The sequence below is a fragment of the Antedon mediterranea genome, chromosome 3 (assembly GCF_964355755.1).
Source record: "Antedon mediterranea chromosome 3, ecAntMedi1.1, whole genome shotgun sequence".
Classification (NCBI taxonomy): Eukaryota; Metazoa; Echinodermata; class Crinoidea; order Comatulida; family Antedonidae; genus Antedon; species Antedon mediterranea.
In genome coordinates this window covers 3396607-3415617 of record NC_092672.1, presented here as the reverse complement: position 1 = coordinate 3415617, position 19011 = coordinate 3396607, and the positions used below count along the sequence as shown (strand labels likewise).

The 19011-nt window shown below is 31.7% G+C and overlaps 3 protein-coding genes and 1 non-coding gene across 4 annotated transcripts in view; 2 read left to right on the top strand and 2 right to left on the bottom strand.

Moving 5' to 3' along the window:
• Positions 1–145: 145 nt before the first annotated feature.
• Positions 146–19011, bottom strand: part of LOC140044541 (argininosuccinate lyase-like) — a 34236-nt gene continuing 15370 nt past the window's right edge. The window contains exons 2-15 of the mRNA XM_072089096.1: positions 10587–10640; positions 9814–10008; positions 9079–9219; positions 8416–8513; positions 7860–7899; positions 6819–6856; positions 6020–6097; positions 5196–5248; positions 4464–4641; positions 4230–4314; positions 3720–3822; positions 2457–2578; positions 2027–2133; positions 146–1678 (exon numbers count right to left, since the gene is read on the bottom strand). Coding sequence (XP_071945197.1) covers positions 1531–1678; positions 2027–2133; positions 2457–2578; positions 3720–3822; positions 4230–4314; positions 4464–4641; positions 5196–5248; positions 6020–6097; positions 6819–6856; positions 7860–7899; positions 8416–8513; positions 9079–9219; positions 9814–10008; positions 10587–10640 — 1440 coding nt within the window. The 3' untranslated portion in view covers positions 146–1530. The remainder of the gene's footprint in view (positions 1679–2026; positions 2134–2456; positions 2579–3719; positions 3823–4229; positions 4315–4463; positions 4642–5195; positions 5249–6019; positions 6098–6818; positions 6857–7859; positions 7900–8415; positions 8514–9078; positions 9220–9813; positions 10009–10586; positions 10641–19011) is intronic.
• Trnad-auc (transfer RNA aspartic acid (anticodon AUC)) lies at positions 2946–3017 on the bottom strand. The gene has a single exon. It is a non-coding gene; the product is annotated as a tRNA-Asp (tRNA).
• Positions 11794–17110, top strand: LOC140044538 (uncharacterized). The gene is made up of 2 exons (XM_072089092.1): positions 11794–11846; positions 14656–17110. The coding sequence occupies exon 2, from the start codon at positions 14666–14668 to the stop codon at positions 15539–15541; it is 876 nt and encodes a 291-aa protein (XP_071945193.1). The 5' UTR covers positions 11794–11846; positions 14656–14665; the 3' UTR covers positions 15542–17110.
• Positions 17117–19007, top strand: LOC140044539 (complement C1q tumor necrosis factor-related protein 2-like). The gene is made up of 2 exons (XM_072089093.1): positions 17117–17470; positions 17887–19007. The coding sequence occupies exons 1-2, from the start codon at positions 17460–17462 to the stop codon at positions 18656–18658; spliced, it is 783 nt and encodes a 260-aa protein (XP_071945194.1). The 5' UTR covers positions 17117–17459; the 3' UTR covers positions 18659–19007.

Genomic DNA, 19011 nt, shown 5'->3' with positions numbered 1-19011 from the left:
AGAACGCATCATTTGACTCTGCGCATGTTTATTATGCTATAGTAACCATTTATGTCAAAAGTGGTTACTATAGCATAATAAACATGCGCAGAGTCGAATAATAGGTTCTGCGCATGTCATTTATGTCAAAAAATAAAAGGGTTTCCCTGTATATAGTACAGGGATTTTTTCAAAAAATGTTTGACCTTTTTTTTTCCGATAAAACTGGTTACTATAGCACAATTGACATGGGCAGTGCTTTATATGATCATATATTGCGATATCATCATCTTATAGTGCTCTAGAAACCAGTTATTGTCGAAAATAAAATGGTTGAAAATTTGCTATTTTTTTTGAAAAAATCTGTGTACTATATAGTACAGGGATTTTTTCGTAAAAATTGCCAAAATATAAAGTTTTAAAATTCAATCATTATGCAATGATATTGCTTTATATGATCATATATTACGATATCATTATCTTATAGTGCCCTAGAAACCAATATTGTTGAATAATAAAATAGTCGAAATTTGACTATTTTTAAGAAAAATCCTCAAAATACCAAGTTTTTAAAATCCATTATTGCCGAAAAATAAATACTGTATTGGCTATTTTTTTTTCCCCAAAAAATTCAACTATTATGATAATATTATTTTTACAGACAACAGAAATGATACACTTTAAATTGATTTTTCAGCAGATACACTTTTTGGCAAGAATACATAAAACATTTATTAGTAAATACAGTACTTCTAAACATTTTTGGTACCATAGATTTCAGAATCGGTAGGAAAGACAAATACTACTATCTATTCACTCATTTGAATTCCTGAATAGCTAATTTGACCTTTAAAATATTCTTTAGTTGAAAATTACTGATTATATATTGCATTAAACTTTTAAATGTTTAATAAAATACACTTTATTTCAAGTAAAGAATATTTTAAAGATAACATTTTTATTCGTACCTTGAAGGATATTGGCACCTGTGCTCATGCTACCCCATCACATTTATTTTCTAGTTGTTCCAGAGTATCCAGCAAATTCATATTTTTTTATATTTTTATATTACATAGATGTAAATACGTGAACGTGATTGGTATATATCCTCGAGTACGATGATATTGACTGAGTAATTTTCGAGAAATACATATTCCCTCGAACAAAATATCATTCCCTCAGGGTTGTCAAATCTTATATTTAACCTCTAAGCAGTCAATATCTATATAATAATTCATTGGTGAACACAGTGAGCACATTAAAACTACTATTTTTCCTATGTGAAAAGTATACTGAACAACTATACTAGACAGACACTCTAAAATACCAACAACAAAGAACGTTTTCATATAAATAAAATAATTTAAAATTAAAGCATGTTCTATTTGTACTATCCTATTTTATTGAACTAAAAAGGTGTACTGCAAATTTTATATCAACACACTATATATGGTAATCAAAGAACAGTATGTATTTAAAGCACCAATCTTTAAACAATAAGTTAAGTACAACTAATTTTGTGCGTGTGTTTAGCATCAAATTAAAAATAATTTATTTGGCTTTTAGCTTTTCTAACCACGTAGTAAGTTCATCAACTTGTAGCAATACATTCGCTTTGCTTGTTCCACCTGTTGAGGTATACTGCTCAACGCTGTTCTCGTAATTCCAAACTTCACTAACATCTTCTTCAAAATAAGTACTGTAAAAAGAAAACAATTTTTTTAATTTCGTTTTGTTTATTTATTTAACCAGCATAATATCACAACAAGATACAGTAACATGCAATACATAATATGGAATATGCTGGACAGAAGCAGCTTAAGCAAAATACATTGCTGTAACTCAAGTGAGTCAGCTACCCCAACCCCTATTTAGTTTTGGTCCTATTCATGCTTCCTCAATGGGTCAAGATTACCTCTCTATTATTAATCAGAAATAGTTTGTAGTCGTAGGACACACTGGCAAAAGTGTACTCTGTTATTTAATGATCATATGTTTTTGAGCTGTTTCAACTTAGTTAAACTATCAGGTACTAGCTGCTACTGACCTCACCGTCTTTAAATCAGCAAGTGATAATGACGTCATTGGACAATTCTTGTTCTCTGCCAACGCAACCACTGAACCGGAAAGACCATGAGCTTCACGAAATGGAACCTAACAAAAATAGATGTGTATATGCAATAAAATTTACACAGTAAACTTTCCCTTCCATCATGCACACATAGCTCTTAATGTTGTAATTCCTGTTGTAAACCCACACACTCCCTTTTATTGTGGATGTAGCATGCAATGAAATCTCCATTAACAGCAACTTCACTTCCCTTATGCCACATGGATATATGGCTCTTTATGTGTTATTTCTTCCTCCCTCCTCATTTTATTGGTGTAGCCATTTGAGTTTAAATCAACCACGCACAGCAGGTGAATATTCACTGTATTATACTGTAGTATAAAGCTATTTTAAGTAGTCAACTTACCCCTTTTCTTACAAGGTAGTAGGCTAGATCTGTTGCTAGCATGTCAGGGCTCAGAGCATTATACATAGTCTCACGGTTAATTGAAAGCGTTGATATAACACCTGTAGCAACTCTAATCACGTCTAAAGAAAACAATATATTTTTATTAATATTAAATCAAAAATAATTATAATCTATAACTAATTTCTGTCTGCACTTCAGAGTATTATTTTGTACAGCATCTCCTATGAGATAAATGGCATCTAAAGTTGCTCTTTTTCATTCTAACTGTAGTATGAAAATCTACAACAAACATTTTACATTTTAGTAAAAAATTTGTTTACAGGTAATATAATGTATAAAATATACTAATAATAGCAAAAGGTGATTTATATATATAAACAAATCAGGCAAAGAAAATTAATTCTAAACCGCCTGGTGATATACTGAAATTTAATTAATTAATTTGAAACGATAAAGATGAGGAAATCTGTGAGAATGAGAAAAAGTCGCCCCAACCGAGACTCGAACTCGGACCGCCTGCTTGATATGCAGATGTCCTAACCATTAGACCACTGGGGCTTTCATGGTATTGTTCGAACTCGATTGGATAACGACTCTTTAACATTCTCGGCGTGGTACGGCGGAACAGCACTAGTCCTCAGTTGTACGCACGCGCAACAGAGATCAAATTGATACGCCCTCATCTTTTAGTATTTTTATTAATATTCACGAGACGGGATCTCCGAAGAGATACTTTTATATATATAAACACAATAGGCAAAGAACATTAATTCTAAACCGCCCGGTGATATACTGAAATTTAATTAATTAATTTGAAACGATAAAGATGAGGAAATCTGTGAGAATGAGAAAAAGTCGCCCCAACCGAGACTCAAACTCAGACCGCCTGCTTGATATGCAGATGTCCTAACCATTAGACCACTGGGGCTTTCATGGTATTGTTCGAACTCGATTGGATAACGACTTTTTCTCATTCTCACAGATTTCCTCATCTTTATCGTTTCAAATTAATTAATTAAATTTCAGTATATTGAACTCGGTATATCATATATCAAAAAATACACAGTAGTGTAGACTCCTATAATAATTTATATTCTTTATTTATTTATTTTTTTATTATAAAAACAAATTAAAATGCGGACAATAGAATGAATTAGATGGCATTAATTTAAACAGTACATGATGTAAAGATACGCATACCTTGGATTGTATCATACACGGCATTAATTTAAACAGTACATGATGTAAAGATACGCATACCTTGCATTGTATCATACACATCAAAAGTTGCCTCCTTATCTTCCTGGAAATCTTTGTTAAACGCACTAGGGAGTCCTTTGACTGTCATCATAAAACCTGTACACTGTATTAAAATGAAATAAGTAGTATAAATACAATATATACATCAATTATGATTAATGATTTTATTTCATTATATCAATCCCTTGTAATAAAGTATGACTTTGATTCTATGGTGTTCAAATCAAATCAAATAAACAATTATTTCTCTTTCAAATACAAAAAAGTGAAGGTACTTTGGTCTCTCACAAGAAATGATTTAATAAATAATATTTAATGGCAAGTTCCAAAAGCAGTGAATGGAATATAAGCTATAATACTGTGTTTGGCTCCCGGCCAGTCTCTAGTTTGCTCGCATTGAATCAACTGGGTCCAGGACATGCTGACTAAAATTAAAACAACTGTTTTATTATAAAGAAGCAGACAAAGTGTCTAGAACTATAATTGTCAGATAATCAGAAAATCACTGACCCGTCCAACGACACGACCGCACTTGCCACGGATTAGCTCCAAACTATCAGCGTTTTTTTTCTGGGGCATGAGGCTACTACCTGTGCTGTTTAAAAATATAAACACAGCTATATATTATTTTGTGTAAACAAATCATTCTTTCTTAAAACATTAATTTTATCAATTAAACTTGCAGCATTTAATATTTTATAATAATATTGTGTGCACAGGAACTAAATAAAGATTGCTAGATACCTGTAAGCATCAGATAACTTGACAAAACTGAACTCCTTTGAGCTATATATAATAAGATCCTCTGACAACTTGCTAAGATGAAGCATAGTTTGTGAAGACCAAAACAAAAACTCAGTCACAAAGTCACGAGTACTTGCACCATCGATACTGTTAGCTGTCGCTCCAAGAAATCCAAGTTCTAAAAAAAAAGTTATGAACACATTTTTTTATAGATTATATGATGAAAATCATGTACTGTTTACTGAAACAGGGGGAGGGGGATTACAGTTTGGGGACAGAGGTGAGAAAATAAGACCTTCTATAAGGCTGGAACTAATACTTTTTAAAAGGTTTAAAAAGGTTCAAATTGTCAACATGGGGAGTCTAGTTATACTAGTTTGATTCTGTAGCCAAAGCTTTGTTTTTAACATAATTGAGAGCTTGAAAGTTCAATTACGTTCAAATGAAGCTTCAATCTCCATATTCAATGACATTATCAAGTACTAATATAATAGGAGAACCCTAATGGAAAACTGATTAAAGACAGCATTTACTAAAGGGACATCATCTTTAAAGGGACAATCACATTTAAAAGGAGTTATTTTATAAAGGGGAGGAGAGAAGTGTCTGTAGGATTCAAACAATGTAAGGGAGGGGAGATTCTAGGTTGCATGTTAAGGGAGGGGAGATTCTAGGTTGCATGTTAACCCTAACATGTCTGAGTGTTGATTGTAGAGGGGCTACTTTTCATACCTTTTGCAAGAAATTCTCGATCAACATTAAAAGGATTTCCAGCCAAAGCACCACTAAAAAACAAACATATGGTTTTATATTATGTCAGTACATCAAACTCTAGTATAACAATACTTTAATATTCAATCAAGTTTCGAGATTTAACATTCACTGTTAAATGTATTTGGTTGTACAATGTTTTTAAACACCTGTTGCTATAAAGTAAAGACCAAATTGTGAGCATGGGGAGTCTATTTAACAACAAGCTATAACATTAATCACTGGCCCAGCTAAAAAAAACGAGTGCCAACATCCCCCACAGTGATTTAAGATTTATGATATAAACACCCTGATTCAAGTGTTATGACATGCGTACATTATTAATAACATTGAGGAAATTCATGTCTTGTCATTCAACTTTTATTGCCAATATAAAAAAAACACATTAAAGTCCCATTTATACTGGGACGATAAAGATCGGCGATAAATAGATAAGCATGCATGCATTTTTCCTACATAAACAAAAATAAATTAGAAAGTTTTTAGGATATAAAAACCCAATCAAATGACAATATAATCATTGTATTGTCTTGATATTATTTCTGTTATCAATCATGACATCATTTGATTGGATATGTGAAAATATTATTTTCATCAAAGCAGAGATGGTTATCCTATAGTTATAGGATGAAAACTTGTTAGATTTATTTTGTTTTATGTAGAAAAATGCATATTTATTTATTTCTCGTCGATCGTTATTATCCTAATGCAAATGGGCCCTTAACATTAAGGGCAACAGGAGTATATATTGGAGTATGTACAAACTTAAATAGTATATAACTTACGATCCTAGAGGTAAATAATTCATTCTATTAACAAATTCATCCATGTACTGCAAATCACGGTGAAAAGCCCAAGCATAACTAATGAAATAAAATTAAAATTAATTGAATGTGAATAAATGGTATTTGTTAGAACATAGAAATAAATGATAAAGACGCTTGTAAATTACCAAGTGAACAGTTTATTGCACTATAGGCTGTTTCATGAGTTTGAACTCAATCTTCAGGTGCTGCTTGGCTCTGAATATAATACTATCAGGTTTCATCATCATCATCATTTTTATTATTGATTGATTGATTGATTGATTGATTCTTTTATTTTTCACACAACATTCATAAAAACATAAATAAAAGATTAAGTACAATAAAGTGTGAAAAACAGGATAACCACAAGCAAGCAAAGCTTTTAATCTGTGGCACCCTAACTTAAAATATAAATTTACAAATATATTACAAAAAGAAGGTTGGAGGCAAAAGCCTGTTTCCTGACCAGCAGTAAAAGTATGCTAGCTAACCTGGTGACACAACATTTTTTGCCCCATTTGTTGAAAGGGAGAACCCCCTATGTCCTTATATGCATACTTTAATGTCAATTATTTTAATTTTTAGTAAGGTATGGTATCGAATTGTAGCTTGTGGTCCTTGTCTCAAAACTAAACGAAATTAGATAATAATTATATATAGAAACAATAAACATTATCAAATTTGAAATTAATCTGAACTCCTAATAATAATATAACAGATGTTCTTCATCATCCGAGGAAAAACTGTAAATGAATATTAAAATAATAATGATTTATACCTTAAAAGCCAATGGCTCCATCTGATTGGCTGCGCTCTCTATTAAAAAAAAAAACAGTACAGGTATTATCAAAATTTCATTTCATTTATTTGACAACAATAATAAGATAAAATATACAGAGATGAATTGGTCAGGGACTGCTAAAAGTCAATAAGATTACTGCAACTACAAATAAATTTATAATAAACAAATAATGTATAAAGGCCCATTTACATTATGGCGATAAAGATCAACGATAAATAGATAAACATTTTTCTTGGATAAAACGAAAGAAATTAGAACATTTTTCGTTCTTTAACTATAGGATAATCATGTATGCTGTATTTGATAAAAATAATATTTTTGAAAATTCAATCAAATGACGTCATGATCAATAAAACAATAAAATCGTTGTATTGTAACGATATTATTGCTCTTACTAATCATGACGTCATTTGATTGGACGTGTGGAAATATTATTTTCATTAAAGGCAGCATAGATGATAATCCTATAGTTCTAGGATGAAAACTTTTTAAAATTCTTTTGTTTTAGGTATGGAAAATGCATATTTATCTTTTTATCGTCGATCGTTATCGCCCTAGTGTAAATGGGCCTTTAAGCCGTGAATATACAAAAAAAAAGAACAATTACATACACAAAAGAAATAAAGATAATTATCATGAAGGAAAGAGTCAATAGATGATGAAAGATGAGTAAAAGGTTCAGTAACAGCTAATTGACGTATTAAGAGGAAGTTAATTGATATAGGTAATTAATAATTCAACATTTTTCGATCAATGGTAAAACAATACAATAAAAAAAAGTAATTGTGTATTAATTACTCTACACTAAATATTAGATACATTCATACCACCATGAATTGATCACTAAAGCTCTGTTTACACTATCAAACTTTATGTGGAAAAAAAATGTGATGTGCCCTAGATGATGTCATACCACTACCACATTTTTGGGCATATTACTATATTTGAGCACATCACACCTTTTTTGTCAAACTAGTATGATAGTGTAGACATAGCTTTACATTAGAATTCCCTTACCTGCATGTGTGTATAACCAGGCATCAGAATATCAACTTCACTGAAAACAAAAAGAAATTAAAGACGACTGTTTCATAGCCATCTTAATATATTATTAGTACCTATGTTACATTACATATGTCATTAAAAAATTGAAGGAAAAAAAAGAAGAAAACCTTCTTTAAATATTGAATCACACAATACTGATAGCTTCTTTTTTCAGAGTTTATATTAACATAATTGGAAGCTTGAAAGTTCAATTACGTTCAAAAGAAGTTTCAATCTCATACTATTCAATGACATTATCAAACAAAGTACTTACAGTATATAATCAGACAACCCTAATGGAAAATTGATTAAAGACAGCATTTGCTCAGGAGACTTATAGGGACAATCATCTTTAAAGGAACAATCATCTTAAAAGGGACAATCATCCTTAAGGGACAATCATCCTTAAAGGACAATCATCTTAAAAGGGACAATCATCTTTAAAGAGACAACTATCTTTTAAAGAGACAACCATCTTTAAAGAAACAATCATCTTTAAAGGGACAATCTTCTTCTTCTGAATACTTACATTTTAGCTCTGTTGACAATTACTTGTATAAATTCAAGGAAAAATGTTCTTATTGAAGCCAAATTATTTCGCATCCATAGCCTCATATCTGTAGCAACCTAGAAACATAATTATATTATTACTGAATATTATCAGTTAATTTAAGTTTTAAATTGTTATTTTGTTGGAGACTTTAGCTAATGTTTATGAATTTTTTTTACATATTTGTTTAGTTAAGTTTGTGAATTTGTAACTTTTACTTAAGAACGCACCAATTGTCATTGATTGAGTGCCACCGATTTAAAGGTGTAAGTTCAAATAAATAAATAAATAAATTATTTAATATTAATTTATATAGGCAGAATACTACATTTTGTAATTATATCATTGCACACGTCTTAGTATACTCTTCTAATTTTGGCCTAGTGCTTCTAAAAATGTTGGATTACAGAAAAAGGTAAAAAAATAAGGGCATAAGGAAGAGGGGAAGAACCATTTGAAGGAATGTGGATGGGATGAAACCTGTGGGAAGGTTATTGGCACCATAACACTGTGTAAAATTATATTAAAAAAAACAGATGCCTGTGGGGACAAACACTCTTATTTGTGTTAAAGTTTAATTACAATTTTCATTTTGTTCTCTGTATTTAAACCACAACCTAGATTTGTTTGTTTGGAATTTACCTGATCATTTCTACTTCTTCCTGTATGCAGCTTTCCAGCTGATGCTCCAATAAACTCTTTAAGACGACGTTCATTTGCTGTGTGTATGTCCTCATCACTTGGCTGCAACACAAACTGATTATTACTCCATTCCTCATGCACCTGTAATAATAAGTGAATGCAGATTACACATGAACTTGTCAACAATACACCATCTGGATGTAATAGTTATTATTGTGTTTTTTGTATTGTATATTTCATTTTAAATATCTGGAAGATGTTTACAAAGATACATTAGACCATGCCTAACAATTTTTAAAATATCCCAATAATATGAAATTACGTCATAATTGACTAGATATCACATCCGTATGTATCACAATTAAATATTAGGTACATTAATGAATATATGTACTATGGCTAAATAAGGGTATGTCACAACTAAATATTAGGTACATTAATGAATATGTACTTATGGCTAAATAAGGGTATGTCACAACTAAATATTAGGTACATTAATGAATATGTACTTATGGCTAAATAAGGGTATGTCACATTATTAAATATATTGTAGGTATCCTGAATAAATATGGGAGTATTCTGACTAAATATGGGAGTGTCCTGACTAAATATGGGTCCTGACTAAATGTGGGCGTATCCTTATTAAATTTGATTTAAATCAAGACGTAAGTATGGGCATATCCTAACTAAATATGGGAATATGAATATTAATAATATATTACAGAGAATGAGCACCTTGTTAAGACCATCTTGTATTTCTTTCATCTCATCTTCGGTAACAATATCAACCTTTCTCAGAGCCTTTACGTAAGCCTGACTTCCAGCCAGGTCCTCCTTCCACAACCTCTTGTCGAAGGAGATTGATGCATTGAATCTCTCCATGATAGGGTCTGTCATTCCTGTGAATCTTCCTCCCCATAGTTTCCCAGCCTAAAAAGATGGTTTGTATCAATAAAAGTTAGGCCCAATTTTGCTGCTAATTACAGACCACTTTGGGACCAGTAAAAATAGTTTACCAGCCTAAAAAGAAGTCTCACTATCCAACTATTGACAAAAAAAATGTGATTTGCCCAAATATGGTAGTTTTGTTTTGTTTGTTTATATAAATATGGGCACATCACATTTGTTTTATCACATGTAGACAGACATCACCTATATAGCACAGTATAGAACTTCTTGCTGGCTTGATTGAAAATGTTCATCTGGTTTGTAGGTATAAGTATCTTGAAAATATTCTTTTTTACAAACCAATAATTAGTAAAAACTAACCTTGACAGTTTCGCTGTCCTGATCGGACAGCTTTGAATATTTTCAAGATTCTTTCTGGCTGTTTTATATAGCTTTTTGCTTATTTTATTTGCATCTCATTGGGATCCAGCCACAGAATTGTCATTTCTTTAGTAATTCACGTCCTTTAGATTTATACTATTATCAAGTACTATACTTTTTGTCATCATTTGGACCAACTGAACTTTTCTTATATTAGGAGGAGAAAAAAACAGCAGTACCTTTTCCATGATGAGTGGAAGTTTATCCCAAACAAGATTATTATTGCACTGAAACTTAACAGAAAAAAACGAAATGTCAGTAAATTTCTGTCCTATTATGTGTCTGACCAGTATTCTTTTCTTATATTGTAGGCCTATCCCTAATTTAATAAAAACTTCCACAAACAAATTTGTATAGAACATACTACTACATTCTCTCAGGTGTTAAATTTTGTATATACGCATATACAGTCTACTGTATATAGTTTTTTTTGTATAATACATAAAGTTATCACTGCCATCCACGCACACCCTTTTACTTGGTCATCTGTTTGAACATTACTTGAGTATTGTCACTTGCTCTCTCTCTATTGGCTTATTCATCCAGCCAATAGGAGTCAACCAAATGCCATTACCTGTACATAAGAGTTTCTATTCGTCCAAAAATATATGGGTATGTTTAATAGATAAGTTTTTGATGGATTGAATGTGTTTTAAAAAAAAATCTGTCATCTTAAAGTTTAAACTTTACTGCAGGATAGTTCAGAAGGTAATAGTTGTTATTTTAGTTTATAATGAATGCATCCTTGATAAAGTCATGGGAAATAAGTGACAAGGTTCTTGTTGGCTGCCTGCCTGTGAAATTTAACCCAAAGTTCATATACCACCTTTCTTGAAGAAAGAAATACGGAGATCAATCGTAAAAAATAAAAAACTACATATTCTTGTCTCATTTTGATATTTCTATATGTAAAAATGTAGGCCATGACAAGGCCTATGAAAGGAGTGGAGTTGTGGTGGTTTTGATGCTACTAATCCAAGGGTCCTGGGTTCAAGTCCTGTCAGCGGCAGGATTTTTTGTAATGACAAATTATAACTCCACTCCCAAAGAGTCATAAGACTTTGTTTATGTAGAGATGTATAAAAACAAAACAAAAAACTATATATGATTGGACATCCTGAACCGAAATGCTAGTGTTGATGAGAAACACATCAATGTGTTTCCCCTAACCTAACAAGATAATAATTTAATTTACTTTTACTGAAATCATTTATAATGTGTGTCTAAGACAAGATAATGACCTTTAGTGAAACTACACCACCTGTTACTGTAGACAACCATATTTTTGAAAACATTAACTATAATAAGAACAATTTTTTTTTAAATAACTTTTTTTAAGTTTCAAAGATGTATTCATATTAGATAAATACCATATGTTTACAAAAGTTGTTTCATTTTGCGTTCAGTGATCAACAGAAAAGACAAACTACTGCATCTAAGTAAGTTTTTGTTTCATTTTAATTATTTCATAACAACAATTGCAATTACAGTACTTTATTCAGTCATCAGAGAGTCCACCTTCTTGGAAGAATTTGTAACTAATCTTTTTAACATTTTAGCAAAAATCCTATTTTTCTTTAGGTTTTTAAAAAGATGTATTGTCTCCCTGAAAAAATAATTCTTAAACAATTGTTTGTTGAATATGCCATTTTAATATCACCTAACAGTTATCCACTTTGACCAAAAAATTTGATCAAAAACAAATTGTATTTACCTAAAAAACTGTAATTTAAAGCAAAGAATAGTCAAATTAGCAGCCAGCCAATAAGTTTTTCGTATAATTTAACCATTTATTTTGTATTAACTTCATTACAACTACAAAATAATCTATTCAAAGTTTGATTTTATTAATCTTTATTTACCTCCGCCAAGGAGATATATGTAATCGATCGCATGTGTTTGTTTGTCTGTCTGTTTGTTTGTCTGTTTGTTTGTTTGTTAGCAGGATTACTCAAAAAGTAAATACAAGATCTTTACCAAAATGAATATACAGATAGATATGTTGTCAAGGACCATTCCATTAAGATTTGGGACCATTTGGGACCATGGTCCCAATTCTGGACCACTTTTTAGTATACTTTTCAGACCTGCTAGTGTTAAAAGATAGGACAAAATTTTTCAAAAGCCGGCGAGCAGTCTTAAAGTAACAAGTAAATTGAAATTGTATTTTCTCGAGAACTACTTCTAGTCCAAAAAACTTCATTTTTATACAAGAGGCAAGAGTTATAATTTGTGATTTGTAATTTTAAAACATAATTTGATTTAATGTGCACGATTTTTGATGCCAGTAGCTAAAAAAACCTATTTCTTTTCAAATTCACTCGTTTGATTTTCACGTTGCTGTTCTATTGTTAGTCAACTGAAGCTATTGTTAATTGAAAGGCTTGTTACATAACCATTACACATGCTTCTATATATAAATTTACGTAAGGGCAAAATTCGGTAAATCGCGCCTTACTTCTATAATTTTTACTCGATGGTATATAAAGTTGGTTCGTACTTTCGGTACTGATTTTAACCACCTGATGTAACCCTGTTTACTAATTAAATTAAGTTAGAATAATTAGATATTGACGATTAAAACGAATTTAGGTTCAACGATTTGCCCCAAATAGGGGTGTTTTCCGATCGTGGTATACACTGTCTAATGGATGTCCATCTTGAAAAATACCCGCCACAAAAATGCGAGGAGGCTTCGCATTTTCCTATCTCCTCCTACGATAATTGTTTTTAATAGCTGAAAACCCGTTAAACAGCTAGAGTACAGCATCATAATGTTGAAGACAGGCCGATTTTCTTTAAAAAATACTATTTTGATAGATTTAATATACGATTATACAAATGTATTGATTTGCGATGAATGGAACATCCCAATCTCTCAGTCTGCCAGAGTTTGGTTTAACACAAGTAGGTAAATTTATGAGCCCTTGGTTTAACACATATGGTAGGTAAATAATGAGAATAAACTCATAACAAAAATTCGATCCATTTTTTTTTTCAATCTGTGCTGCAGAGGTTGGATATAGATTTTTTTTAACGGATAATGAGCTAGCGTTTTCAGTCGCCGTATATTATGTACAAATCTTTATTATTGCAGTTAAACCACCCACATCATCACCATTCCCTCACTGGCATGAGTAGCGTTGTAAAGCCAGTAGAGGATAGGCCTACGGTGCATCACATGCCCTAAACGCAGAACAACTTTGGTGGGTAGGGTAGGAACCAACTTAAGTATGAATTGGCTCTAACAAACAATTGAAAACCATTAGGCCTACTAATTAAGTTGAGTTCGATAATTTAATATTTATTGACGATTAAATCGAATTTATAATTTGCCCCGAATAGAGGTGGTTTTCACAAATTGTTTTACATTATATAAACATATACACGTCGTAGTGATGTATCGTTACATGTACTGTACTATTTCAATCGACTAGGACGGTGATAGTTTCAACAAAGTATTACATCGCAATGTTTTACCGTGTTTAGTGGTATATTATTTGTAAAACATGAAAACATTTAATATTTCGTTACTAAATGGATAAAGAATATATTTAAAAATTGTTCCTCTTTGCACCATTCCTCTTCCTCATCCCTCAACCCTCAACCCTAATGTTACATACAAAACACAAATTAAGTTTGTTTAAATTTGACTTATACAATTGACAAGTTTCTCTTTCGGAAGTAATTCCCATGGTGCTAATTTTAGTTGAGTACATAAATCACAGTGTCTATTTATTCGTTCCTGTAAACGACATGTATTATTGTCCTGCGGTACGTACATTTTAAATCGCCAGTTTTTTAACGCTGAAATTATTATGTATTCGAGAACCATCTCTGGGCACGACCTAGATGGTACGCGAGCGAAGCGAGCGTACCATCTAGTGTAATGAAATTAGCCTAAATCACAAACAGCATTAAGACACACACAAATATATACTTTTTCCAGGAGAAATCTTATGTAGGAGAATTTTACAGTAGGCGGAGGTATGCACTCTCGGGGTGGCTTTCTAGTTTTTCATGTTTTTGGGGGACAATACATCTTTAAGTAGGCATAGTGTAACAAGTTTTGAAATTGTGAGTAGGTTGAATTGACATTACAAATACTGTAGAGACATAGTAAAATTGTATACTCCACCAGGAGACATTTAAAATCAACATGAGGATGACTCCTTATCCAACAATATTTCTTATCTCTTTACTTTTCTAATTATTTTAGAATACAATATTAAAATTATTACATTTCAGATTTCCAAATATGTTTTTTACAATTGCTGTACAACTTCTTTGTATTTACATCATCAAATCTGCGGCACGGACCAACTCTGAAATTGAGAATAACTCTTATCCACCAGGAATAAAAAGAGATAATGGAAAAAGTGGGTTAGATAGGATAAAAGGAATCCAAGGCCTCAATGAACTACCAAGTGCAAATTGTGTAAACGGAAAACAAGGAATAAAAGGAGAACAAGGAATAAAAGGAGAACAAGGAATAAAAGGAGAACAAGGAATAAAAGGAATAAAAGGAGACAACGGAAGGAATGGATTAAATGGGATTCAAGGACAAAAAGGAAATCAAGGGCTCATGGGCCTACAAGGTGCAAACGGAAAACAAGGAATGAAAGGAGAACGAGGAATAAAAGGAGATAACGGAAGGAATGGATTAAATGGGATTAGAGGACAAAAAGGAACTCGGGGTTTCAATGGTGTACAAGGAAAAAAAGGTGAACCAGCTAATCAGCAAAAATCTGCCTTTACAGTAGTTTTTAAACACAAGCTAAATCGTCCTGAAGGCCCATTAAAGTATGACACAATAATTACAAATGTTGGAAGTCATTACAAAAAAGAAACAGGCAAGTTTGTCTGTAAAATTCCAGGTGTTTATGTATTCCAAGTTACATCAAGGAAAACCAATAAAGGGACAATATCAACAAGACTCATGAAAAATGGGTCAACTCAAGTATCCATCGAGATGGAGGCTTATGGTAATAATTCTGCAAGCACAATGGTGGTACTTAATTTAGTATCAGGAGATCAAGTATGGACTCAGCCTTATAGGGGAACCTCTAACTATTACTTCAGTACAGTATATGGTCGTTGCTCATTCTCTGGCTTCTTGCTTTATGCAGAATAACCTTTAAAAGTATGTAAAGTATTAACTTAAGATTTAATATTACTACTTTTAATAGTACAGTATATGTCATTTCGCATTCTTTGGCTTCTTGCTTTATGCAGTGGAAAGTAACATTAGATATGTAGAATAACTTTTAGATGTATGGTAATGGAAACAAGCTGCATTTTAAAAAGAGGTAGCAAATGTCTAATTAATATTCTGGATTTATAAAGCGCCTAATGTTGTGAAACTGTACATATTATTATCCAGGTTTTTTTTAATTTCTGGAAACATACTCCTACAATGCAACTAGTATTCAGTGCAAAGTTGTGTCTTTACCTTGGTACTCAAATGTACAAATGGAGAGAGGCAAATGTAAGAAAGGATACAAGCAATGTGACAAGTGTCCAACATCTAACACACTGTGCCACACGCCCTCATGTATACATTTATCATAATATATATGATGCTTTATGCACAGACTGATGATGGCTAATCTACTTTTAGATGTAAATAAAAAATATGCCAAACAAGGCTTACTGTGAAGTAATGTAGTTAAGGTGTTGTATTGTAGTAAAACGGCTTCTTCAAAAAACTAGAAAAAGCATGTTTTACACAACCAGATTCATCAACAATTTTTAAATTTCAATTATTTTATTTTGTACAATTGTATATATTTTAGACATTTTAACAACCAAATTTAATTCTATTTTAAATTTATTTCTTTAAATGTCTGATGTTGATGATACAGAGTACTACATTTTACTTTTTTTCTTGTTGCTTAAGAAAATATATATGACTTCTGGAAAATAAATGAATTGAATTTTACCAGTGGCGTAACGCAGATGGAAGGCCCCTGATTTAGCACTTCTAAAGAGCCCTCCAACATTGGGTAATTGCATTGAGGTTGCTCATTCTCTGGGGCCCATTAAGCTCATATCATTTTAAACTGCCTTTGTACACAGTTAAATGTAATCAATAAAGTAGTCTTATTTTAATTGTGTTTACATTGTGAAATACATTTAATAATTCGCAGAGTTTATTGTCTTTAATTTTTGCGTGCTCACTTAATATTTTGTAAAGATACATTAGACCACCAAGTCTATGTAGACACAAACCCAATTGCTGAGATCAAATAAATAGTTCCGATATGAATTATTCATGATTCCTGTGACGTTAGTGTATTTATATTATTACCAGAGCATGACTGGTTCTTTTGTGTACTATTGATATGATCACAAAATAACATTCCGGAGAGCTAGGTACCTGGACACGTATACAATTAAGATAGGCATACCATACTTATAAAAATGAAAATATGTATTTTAACCCACTCTTCTCATAGGGCTATAGCATGTACTTCTACCAAATGTATCACAGCCTTTTGTTTAAGTTGATAATAATAATCATATTTTATTTACAAATCCTGGGGAGTCTCAGCCAATCGGTAAACTCTGAAGTTTAGAAATCGATCGGTCATGTGACACTTGTCGTGACGTCACCAGGGCCTATATTAAAAAAAGTAATCACTGTTTCTAATGTCTTTGTTTATTAAACAATAGTAGATTTATTGCAAATTGTAATATTTGATGACCTAAAACCTGTCATTTGAAAAGGTAAATTATATGAGAAAGTTCAAAAGAATCTTTTTAAACAAACATCTTTGAATCAAATTGCAATTAAAAAGCCAATAAATTATGTTATGTATTTTTAATGTAAAAAACAGAGACATTTATCAGAAAACAGCTGTTAAAAAACTTTCTTTTGATTTACAAACGCCAGTATAATTTACTAGTCAATCACTTGCTTCCATTTTGACATAATGGATTTGATATAAATAGAGAAAAAAGACAAGGTGTTTCATTTTACATCAGTAGATGAAAGAGAAACATCTAGTTTTACTGATCAACAACAAATACAAGATATTCTACCAACTATCATGCATTCTGGGTATGTTTATTTATAATAAATATTTCTTAGGGTTGTGATTAGTTTAGAAAAACTTCTAGTTTTAGTAATATAAAATAGTTGTCATCATAATACATCTAGCATATTATTGTCATGTATTTAATAGTAATAACATCCTAGACTCCTCTTGCACTGAACATATTATTTAAACCCCGGTCAATTTTGGATCAAACAGGTATTATAATACTTCCATAAATCAGTGCAAAATTGTGTCTTGACCATAATACCGGTTACCCATTTGTACAACTGGGTTAAGAGAGGCAAACCTAAGTAAAGTGTATTGCGATGAGCGTTGGATTCAATCTCACGAGAAAGGGCAAATTGATTTTTGTTTCTCAAAAAAGCTACAATCCAAGATCTGTTTCTGAATTAAGGATTGTAATTTGATTGGATTTCAGATTTTCAAACATATTGTTCACAATTGGTGTACAACTTGTTGTCATTCACATTGTGAAATCAGCAACACAAACAGATATTGAGGCTTGTAATAGCTGTTGTACACCTGGGATTCCTGGCATTCCAGGAAATCATGGTAATCCAGGTGTGTCAGGGCCACAAGGACTGAATGGAGTGAAAGGTGAACAAGGAACGAATGGAAAACATGGATTGAAAGGAGAACAAGGAATAAAAGGAGAACATGGAATGAAAGGAGATGATGGAAGCAAAGGATTAGATGGGATTCCTGGTAAATTAGGACCAATGGGAACACAAGGCATCATTGGGTTACCAGGTGCAAATGGTGTAAAAGGAGAAAAGGGTGAACAAGCTAGTCAGAAGAAATCTGCCTTTACAGCAATTTTTACTACAATCCCAGGTCGTCATGCCGTTAGCCCAATGAAATATGACTCAATAATTACAAATGTAGGAAATCACTACAACAAAGAAAAAGGCAAGTTTGTCTGTACAATTCCAGGTGTTTATGTATTCCAAGTCACATCAAGGAAAGATAATATTGGTAAAATGTCAACATTGATTAAGAAAAATGGGAATACTGAAGTGTCCACAAGGATGGATGCTTCAGGGTATAATTCAGCAAGCACAATGGTGGTTCTTGATCTGATATCAGGTGATGAAGTATGGACTCAGCCATATAGTACAGACTATAACTACTACTATAGTACAAGTTATGGATACTGCTCATTCACAGGCTTCTTGCTTTATGCTACATAGACACACTGCAACCATGTCCGTTTTAAAAACTGAAATTCCTCTGTAGAATTTAAATCAGCTGCTTTATTTTTGTTGTTGTTTTGCTTTCTTTTTTAAGTGAATTATAATTTTTATTTTAAGGGACAATGTCAAAATTATTTTACTGCATTATTATAACTACATTTTGTTTTTTATTTTCAATTAATTAATTAATTAATTTAATTAATTGACATTAAATGTACATTTGTGAATAAGTGCATTGTGTAGGATTGTAGATAATTATAATAATAATATATATAAATTTGTTTGACAAATCCAGTAAAGAAATTTACTCACATTCTTTAGCTTTCGCCATCTTGGCTAATGGCTTGATC